At 43.2% G+C, this 8850-nt stretch overlaps 1 protein-coding gene across 4 annotated transcripts; it reads left to right on the top strand.

The window, feature by feature from the left end:
- The first annotated feature begins 583 nt into the window (after positions 1 to 583).
- On the top strand, positions 584 to 8052 carry mbpa (myelin basic protein a). 4 transcript variants are annotated; one of them, XM_068711396.1, is made up of 7 exons: positions 584 to 845; positions 2752 to 2847; positions 3282 to 3308; positions 4818 to 4838; positions 6310 to 6393; positions 6513 to 6533; positions 6961 to 8052. In XM_068711396.1, exons 1-6 carry the CDS (start codon positions 726 to 728, stop codon positions 6513 to 6515), a joined length of 351 nt encoding a protein of 116 aa, XP_068567497.1. In that variant the 5' UTR covers positions 584 to 725; the 3' UTR covers positions 6516 to 6533; positions 6961 to 8052. The 4 variants fall into 4 exon arrangements, with proteins under 4 accessions (XP_068567497.1, XP_068567495.1, XP_068567496.1 ...); XM_068711394.1 differs by lacking the exon at positions 6513 to 6533; XM_068711395.1 differs by lacking the exons at positions 4818 to 4838; positions 6513 to 6533.
- Positions 8053 to 8850: the final 798 nt, after the last annotated feature.

Raw genomic sequence — 8850 nt, 5'->3', positions numbered from 1 at the left:
AAGCTCCATTAGCCATAAACCTCTGTCATAGTTGGAACTGTTTAGATTTTAATGGTTTCAACATGAAAACACAAACATTCAGAAAATCCAAACATGCAAAGTCACCACAAGTTTATTGTATCAGACACAGATACTTGGCCCGTGTCCATAGGTTTCCACACAAGAAGCTTTTCTTGTCTTCCGGGCCTCTCCTTATGTTAAACTGGGTGACTGTACATCCAATTTAAACACCATCCATTGAGAGGATATATGAGGCTGATTCAACAATGGCCCCACAGAGCTGCGGGGCTGCTTTGCATCAGGGTGTGAGTGCAGACTCAGAGATAACCCTTGTTGTCCCTGCGGCTGGGGTGAAGCAGATGGGGGGGAGAGGAACAATGGCCCGGGCCCATTCGGAGGGCGGCAGTGACTGACACAGCCACTGAAGCCCCGAAGAATGCCTGGAGCCGAGCCAGAGCCATGGACCTCACTGGCGCAGCAGCATCCCCCCCCCCCCCTCCACCCCCCACCACCACACCTGACCCTCCTCATGTCCCATGGTGCCCTGCGACTGGAGGGGGCGACACCTTCAAAGACGGCCCCCCGGCGCGTCAGAGGACCAGCGAGCCACCCTGAAGGAGCAGCAGAGCCGAGTGTTTGGCACTGTGGGCTGAGGACCGACTTGGAAGAGGACTACTGAGTAGACAGAGAGAGGACGACCCCACCCAACCTCAGCAACCACTGGCATGGCAACGGCGAGCACCTCAGGGCAGAGCACCTTCGGGCTCGGCAGGAAAAAGAAGAACCCTGGTCTCATGGATCAGATTACAAAGTTCTTTGGAGGAGACAAAAAGAAAAGGAGCAAGGTGAGCATCTATGCATCTGCATCAAAAGGATGTTTCTGGGTGTTTCTTCTTCCAGAACTTTTTAAAACTTTAACTTAATGTTAGAACCTCATTGCACTGCAATACGGCGCTATATTGTACTTGTTTTTTGTTCTTTAAACATTTGTTAATAATTCAAGACTGAATAATTTATTTTCGCCCATATAGTTATCCACAATATTAATGAATTCGGAAAAGCAATGACAAAATACATTTTTAAAGATTATCCACTGGGTTTGTAGACATTTAAGTTGCAGGGAAATGTTCTCAACCCATGAAGAAATACACACAAAACAAATCTAAATCAGGGTTTGCAGTAGACAGTATATCTCTTATCTCCTTCAGCTCCACTCCAAAGCATCCAGGAGACTTCTAATACAAACCAATAAAACATTTTGACAGTAGTTGCTTGAAGGAGCGAAGAGCCCTGACCAGACGCTCCTTAATTTGTAGAGGTGATTGCCATATTTTGGGCCTGTGTTTTAGGCAGAAGTCCACCAGGCCTGCACTATATTTTGTGAGAAACATGATGATTTCAATGTCATTGGAAAAAAAAAAAACATGCTCAGAGCACTTTTTTTTCTGGCTGGAAGATTTATTTCTTTTTGCCAACCGAGTGCTCACCTGTGCTGTTATCTTGTCTCTTCCAATTTGTAAGTAAACTTACACAGTACACTACGTTAAAGAAATAATGCAGTTTGTAATGTCAGCCTGGCCCTGAGCTGCAAATAGAAAAAAAAACTCTTTCAACTGCAAGACTGGACTCTCTGTGATGGGAGGGGCCCTAGGCAGTCAGATCTCATGCAGCACCGCGCTCCTTTTCATCTGACATTCAAGTGTCTCCAGCTTTGTGGATTTGTATGCGCGCTTATTGTCTGAGCTTGGATCTTTTCCCTCATATGTTGCAGGCTTTCTTTCCTGCACCAAAAGAAAGCCACAGAGATGTGTATCTATGAAAGCTATCTTTTGAGGCTGAAACAGAACATAGTAAAACAAATACACATGAATTAGAGGAAGAGACATCAATGTGTGTTTTGTCAGACTGCACAGAGACAGTCAGATGTGTGAGACTGTTCTGGAGGTTGTTGTGTCAGCCAGCTACAACCTGATGAACCTGACATCCCACTGTAGTCGACTACACTCTCCTCCACTCTGTAAACCTTTCATACCTTTTCCGTCTAGTATTTTAATTGCCTCTAATTGATTCAATTTGCAGATTTCCTGTCATCTCACATGATTGCAGTCCTTTTTTTTCTGTATATTGTGAGATGTGAAACTGCTATAATTACTGTAATTATAACATTAGGAGGTACGGTGCATCTGGGACCGATTTATGGCAAGATGACTGATGTCTTTTCAAGCTCACGCCACGCTACTCTGTCATGATTCATAAAGAAATACTTGACAATGCTATTGAGTTACATGCCGCTTAAAGTCGAGATGAAATGAAAAATGACTATTTGACCCTTTTAGATCACATCTCCCGGTCAGTTTCTTTGTAATTACAAAAATTTACAAAAATGTAATCATCTTTTACTTCTAAATTTTAAAAAAAGAACGTAAACCAGTGCCGTCCAATTTCAACCAATAATTTTTGCAAACTCCATCCATAAATAAATCTGCAGCTTTTAGTGACAAGTGAGGTGTGTGTGGATCCACAGTCCTCTGTAGCTTCGTATCAAGCAAGATTACTTGCTTGATACTTTTTAACGGTCCAATCAAATGCACAGGATTTGATTTAAACCCCTCATGTAGTTGTACACCGCTCAAATATTCTGTTTCACTGGGACTTTAAAGGTCTAAAAGCCATTTGATTTTGTTCCAATTTGGTTCCACAGTAGCATTTACCAAACAGATGCAGTTACTTGACCTCTGTTGATCCTCACAGGGTTCGTTCCGGGGTCACCTGGCCACCTCACCCCAGCAGTCCTCCGCTCGCCGCCGGACCAATGAAAACGCTGTGGTGCATTTCTTCAGGAGCTTTGTGAGTTTCTTTGATTAAATGGTTCTATGTTGTACATAAAGTCAGCTTTGTTGCGTCATGCTAACATCCTCGGGTTTAGGCAAATTTTGTATTCAGTTTTAAAATGTTCATGTATTACTCTGAGACTGCTATAAGCCACAACACAGAACAAAATCATTCTCCTCCAACTTAAGTGTCTTCTTTCAATTTACTTTGGCTCGGACTCTTGGCATCAATAGAGCGGCAGCGTTTTCAAAGCTAAACTGCTTCCCTCAGCTCCCTCACTGATTACAAAGCTGCATGACTCCTTCATTTACATACTGATAAAGATGAAAAATAAAAACAGGAAGTGGGGGAAGTTTCAGTCAGCAGCTCAAACATTTGTTGATTTCAAAACGGTGTATGTTGTTCTATCAGTCACTCTGTTGTTGTTGTTGTTGCTTGGTGTCTCTCAGGTGTCCTCTCCTCGTCCTAAATCCAGGGTGAGTCTCATTTTCTTCACAACATCTGTTCTGTTGATCGTTCCAGAGGTGTAGCCGCAGGGTGAAGATGCAGAGATGCATTGATCATTCACTTCTTATCACTTTTTTAGACATGACTTTCCTTCTCTATTTTGTTCGCCATCATATTTCTCAACATCCAATTTCAACTGAATTTTCTTTCAGCGTTTTATTCGATATCCACTTTAGGGTTTCGTTGGATACCTTTGAGCCATTATGTGTGGGAGTTTATTACTTCGGCATCACCCAGTGGGAGCATCACATTAGATGTCAGACAGCAGCGCAAGCCACTAGCCCCGCCCCCGAGCGGATCTGACCCGAACACACTTCAGACAACAAATAAACTAGTGCACTAATGCTCGCCGCCATTGTCGTGTCAAAAACTCATGCCATCAAAATCATTTATGCTAGTGGTGCAGTGAGCTAAATGCCAATGGCAGCATGCTAACATGTTCACAATGACACTACCAACATGCTGGTGTTCGGCAAGTGTAATGCATGTTCACAATTACAGCGAATGATTGGAACGTCATCAGTTTTTCTTTGACTTAAACCAAAGTATTGGACAAACTGAAATTTGGACCAGACGACGGCGCTAGAAGGAGTTTCCAGGGATCACTGAACTCATCAGGATTCATCCTGTAGGGAAAATTAACTTTAAATGTAAAGGCATTTACACACCGGGGGGCGGGACGAATAAACTACACAAAAGCGAGAAAAAATGGTTTGCGAATATTTCGCATTAAAACTATTTATGAACGGACGGCTGCAAAACACTTGAAACCAAGTGTACAAAAGTACAGTCAAATAATTCAAAGTTGACTTATTTTACTGTACTTTTGTTACGTAACTTACGTAGTACTTATTTGAATCCAAACCACGATCTTTTCTCAACCCTAACAAAGTAATTTGTTTCTTAAACCTAAAGTCGTTTCGTTTGGTGCGTTTGACCCGTCTAAAGCACTAGAATGGTAGTGTTACCCGCTGATTACGCCCAGTCACTTCACCCTGTAGGTGACACGAAATAAAAAGTCAGGAGAGTTTCATCCTCCGGGGACCATGAATGTCTGCATCAAATGTCATTTACAATACATTATAAAGTTGTATTTCACACCGCTAGTGTGGCTAAAATTTCTACACACTCTTAAGTTGTAGATGGAGGGGAGTGTTAGGGGGGACGTCACTCTTTCTGTGCAACCACTCACGCTTCATTTTAAGGGGTCACAAACCAAAAATAATGGGGACCACTGGGGTCGACTCCAGAGTGAGTTGGCTGAATGTATTTTTAAAAAATAAATAAATAAAGAAAGAAAGTGTCAACCTGATCGTCAGTGATCACCCATTTTTAATATACCACCACATCGCTGCTAATCTTGCCATTTAATATCTTTAACTGGATGACTCTCAGATGAGGCGGACGCAGGTACCACTACAGTCCGCTCACTGTATCTCATCTCATCATGTCACTGTCTGTTTCTTTTTCATGTCCAGTGGAGAGACGTCCTGGGCTTGGTACGTCACAACTTCCCTTCTCGAATCGAACAAAAGCCCCATTTCTGACCTCACCGCTTTGTGTGTGTGTTTGATTGTGTATGCGCGCAATGATCCCATTTAAGTCCGTCTGTAGAGAGCTCTTTGTCTGCAGCGCACCCGTTGCCTAACCTCAACGCTTGTCCTGTGTCTCTCTCACCACTGTGTGCTTTTTCCTCCTTGAAGAGAAATATCTTTTAAACCCGAGCGCATCGATTCAAGACGTGTACAAAAAGCTGATTCGCCAGTATCTGCATACAGCAGCTGGAAGGCCAAGCTCACTCTTGACGGGTGCCACGGGAAAATCCCTCTCATTCGGTTGATCAGTCAAAGAGAGTATTGGCTCATTGGTAAATTCATGACGTTGCAATAAATTCTTCTTTGCTTCAATCCAGAGCGACTCGCTGCCTCTGGATGACTTTGAAACTGCTCGACTATTTATGAACCACAACCGGTAAACATTTTCTCTCAGGACCTCTTGGCCTGCATCCTCCTCCTCCTCCTCCTCCTCCTCCTCCTCCCTCACACCTCTATTTCTCTGTAACACCTCCACCTCCTCTGTGCCAAGAGATGACTCACCGATCGATCTGTTGTGGCTTCCCACCTTCTTTGTGTCCTCCCATCTGTCAGGCGACCCTGGGACAGCCATGTCATATGTGTGTGTGATTGGACGGTGATTAAGGACCCATGTCCTCAGTTCAACGCTGACCTCATCTCGTCCTTGTCGTCCATTTTCTTTCCCTCCTGAAGGTTGCCGTTATCCGAGTCTGGTTCCTGTCACGTCTTCATGTTACCCCCCACCCCCCACGACTCGAACATATTATTCTCTCACAATAGCAGATGGAAGAACAGGGACCACTGTTCCTTCCACTTCACACTGCTGCTGCTGTTGCAGAGAAACCACAGACCTGCCGTTTTGTTTTGTCTTACCCCTCAGCTATAAGTGAAGTTCGGGTTATACAATAAAACAATTTGATGACTCAAATATAACTTCTAAAATGATCTAATGACAAAAAAACCCCACCTGTTCCACCTTTACTGTCCACAGGGGAAATTCAGCTTGTAGCAAAGCACATTTAAAACTCAGTCGAAACACTAGAAGGTTGATCCTAATGCAATTGCATAGGATGGATGGAAAACAAAGCGAGTCTTTTCTTCATTTTTGAAATACTTTATATTTGTGGATATATGTTTTTTTTTTAATTCAACAGCAATAATTGTTAATTGTTAATTTTTAAATAGTTGTTTTTTTTGGCTTTTGGTCAAAAAGTAGTGGGACGTCTCCGATTGCTCTGATGAGACAAAATGTGTCTCATCTTGAAAGAGAAGAAGGCCATCAATGTAAAGTGAATTAAAACATCTGGTTAAAGGTTACGCAATGACAGAGCAGCAAACATGCTTTCAGGCCCTGCTTCCAGGTCTCCATCTGTGCTTACAGAGCGTCTTTTTCTAGGCCTCGTCGCCGCGTGCCGAGAGCACAAAGTCGCCGGTCAGAAGACGCAGAGACCAAAGCACACTGTCCAGGATCTTCAACCTGGTGAGCTTACTGCATGTTCGCCCCCGTTGTTTCACTCAAATATACTTCCTGTTTCTACCTGTAAGACTGGGCTTCATAAAACACTGTTTCCTGTCTGTGTTTGCCTTAAAATGCAACAGTGATGCTCTCACCAAAGACCAGTGAGTAATGAATAAATACAGTATAATGATTCACCATTTCAGTTTCATTCATCAGCACGCGTTCACAGCAGCCTGTCATCATAATAAACTAACCAGCTTAAGGAGCGACATTTCTCATTTTCGCAGTGACACCGACATGTAAACCCAGATATCGCATCTCTCACACAACTGTTCATTAATTTCTGCAAATATCATCTACTTTGACTTTTGTGAGGGGTTCATTTTCAGTGTGGATGATCTACTAGAAATCCCAATAAATGTGAAGTACTCGACAATCAAATCTCTCGTGAGGTTTCCGCACAGCTCTAACTGAAAACGACTTCACCCCAGATTGCTCTTATAGATGCCATCTCTGGGGATAGAAAACACACTTTTCTCTCAGCCACCTCATCCTCCTCCTCCTCCTCCTCCTCCTTCTTCTCTCCAGGGAGAAACCAAGTCCCGTGCACCCCCAAAACGCTGGAGCACCATCTTCTAAGCTCTCCGCCGAGGACCAGGCCACAGATCCGACGCCGACGGGACGAGATGAAGGAGGGGAGCAAGCGGCGGACTCACAACCTCAAGAAATGCTAACCCACTAACACGAGCCCTCCTGTGTGTTTCGACGGTGACATTGACAGAGTGTTTAGAAGAGGTTTGGTCATGCTTTTAGTAAAACATCCCCCATCCCTTCGAGTATCTTGGTGCTAGTGTCCAGCTGTCCCCGGCAGATGTTTGCTTTTTCTATTTGTCTCCCGTCGCGTGCATTTTGTAGACGAGTGGCACTTTTGTCTGTCTGTCTGCTTTCTAGAAACCCGACTCACACCCCAAATTCCACACGTGAAAACCTAAGCGGAGAGTGGTCTGTTTGTGCTCGAGTGGAACGTATGTTGCAAAGCATTTGAAAACACAACTGGAAACCTGCAGTATATGAACTCTAATATTATCTTAATGCAACTGTATTTGTTTCATTGTACCTTAGTGTAATTAATGAAGATGTACAGTATGATGTCATTCCAAAAACAAATGAATAGAAATGCCCTTTTCAAATGCACTGTTCCATAACCAAAGAATGCTCTCTTTTCTATATTGTGGCTTTTGCATGGATCTCCTTTATTGTGAGTTATCTGGTTGCATCTTAAATTAGGTTTGAGGTTTTAATGTAATTTGTGTTTCATTCAGAAGACGACAGACACCAGTTGGTTTTATCTGATGGTCAGACAGTAAGTGGTTCAAAGGTTTAAGGCAGAAGCACCCGAGGTGGAAGGAGGAGTACTGAATGTTGAATTCAAATGTTCTGACGTGTAATTTGTCGATTTCATTTTGTTCTTAATGAAAGACATCGCCACTCTCATTTGTACATGCTCTGTTTGTATGTTCACTTTAACGGGATGGTCAGTACAACTGTAAAGGTGTTGTTGTGTTTTTGCTGACGTGGTGTTGCTACAGGAGTGTTATGTTTCCTTTTAAATGTTCAGCCTGACTAAAAATAAACATGTTGTGTCTTCTCTCGGCTATTAAATGTTTTAAAATTGGACAATTTAGCTGTCTTCATTGGATCATACTTACATTTTTTTCCCTTTTTACGGATCTCTTAAGCCAAAATAGAATGAGACACCATTATGTCTCATTCACTTTTAGTTAGCCTTGGCTGGACCCAGGAGACGGTTAGCTTAGCTTAGCATTAAGAATACAAACACTGGACAAATCTGCCCACCAGCAACTCACCAAGTATCACATTATATTGTGATTTGTCGTTTTGCAGGGGGGCTGTGTGCCAAAGTGGAGCCAGGCCACCTGTCTTTATGCTAAGCTAGCCTAACCCACTACTGGCTCCAGCCCTTTTATACCGCACAGACTTGAGGTGTATCGAGCTTCTCTTGGCAAGAATTTTCCAAAATATTGAACTAATTTTAGTTTTAGTTTTCTGCATACCAAAAAATGAGCTAACATTATCAACAGAATGCGAAGACGTTACAGTTTTGACGTCACGTGGACGTCTATGTATCGTGTTGCATGAGCATGCTAACCAGCTAGCTCCGGCCCATCCCGTCTTGTAATACCACTTGTACCTCGAGAGGCGATAGTGAGTCGCTGTAGAGTCCAACATGTCCTCGGTCCAACATGAGAGGACGAAGAAGTAGAGCTGCCCAGAGGACCTGTCATCAGTACATCCATGGTCCAAGTACGTTTAGTTTGTTTATTCTGATAAATCCAAAGTGGCAAAAATGAGAAAACAATTCGCACCCTCGCCTTGTCTTCCCGCTTTGGAATTTTCCCCCAATTTTTTAAACTGATGACTGTGAATTTAGAGCGTATGGACCCAGTATTACAGGTA

Source organism: Cebidichthys violaceus, unplaced genomic scaffold, assembly GCF_023349555.1.
Source record: "Cebidichthys violaceus isolate CVI_PGR_0920_01 unplaced genomic scaffold, fCebVio1.0.p SCAF_16, whole genome shotgun sequence".
Lineage (NCBI taxonomy): Eukaryota > Metazoa > Chordata > Actinopteri > Perciformes > Stichaeidae > Cebidichthys > Cebidichthys violaceus.
The sequence above is the reverse complement of the archived record's forward strand: the minus strand, read 5'-3'. Positions and strand labels throughout refer to the sequence as shown.

Excerpts from the sequence above, each read along its gene's own strand:
- mbpa (XM_068711394.1), top strand. The coding sequence starts at position 726 with ATGGCAACGGCGAGCACCTCAGGGCAGAGCACCTTCGGGCTCGGCAGG. Across the intron at positions 846-2,751 it reads ACAAAAAGAAAAGGAGCAAG|GGTTCGTTCCGGGGTCACCT; the intron begins GTGAGCATCTAT and ends TGATCCTCACAG. Across the intron at positions 6,394-6,960 it reads TGTCCAGGATCTTCAACCTG|GGAGAAACCAAGTCCCGTGC; the intron begins GTGAGCTTACTG and ends TCTTCTCTCCAG.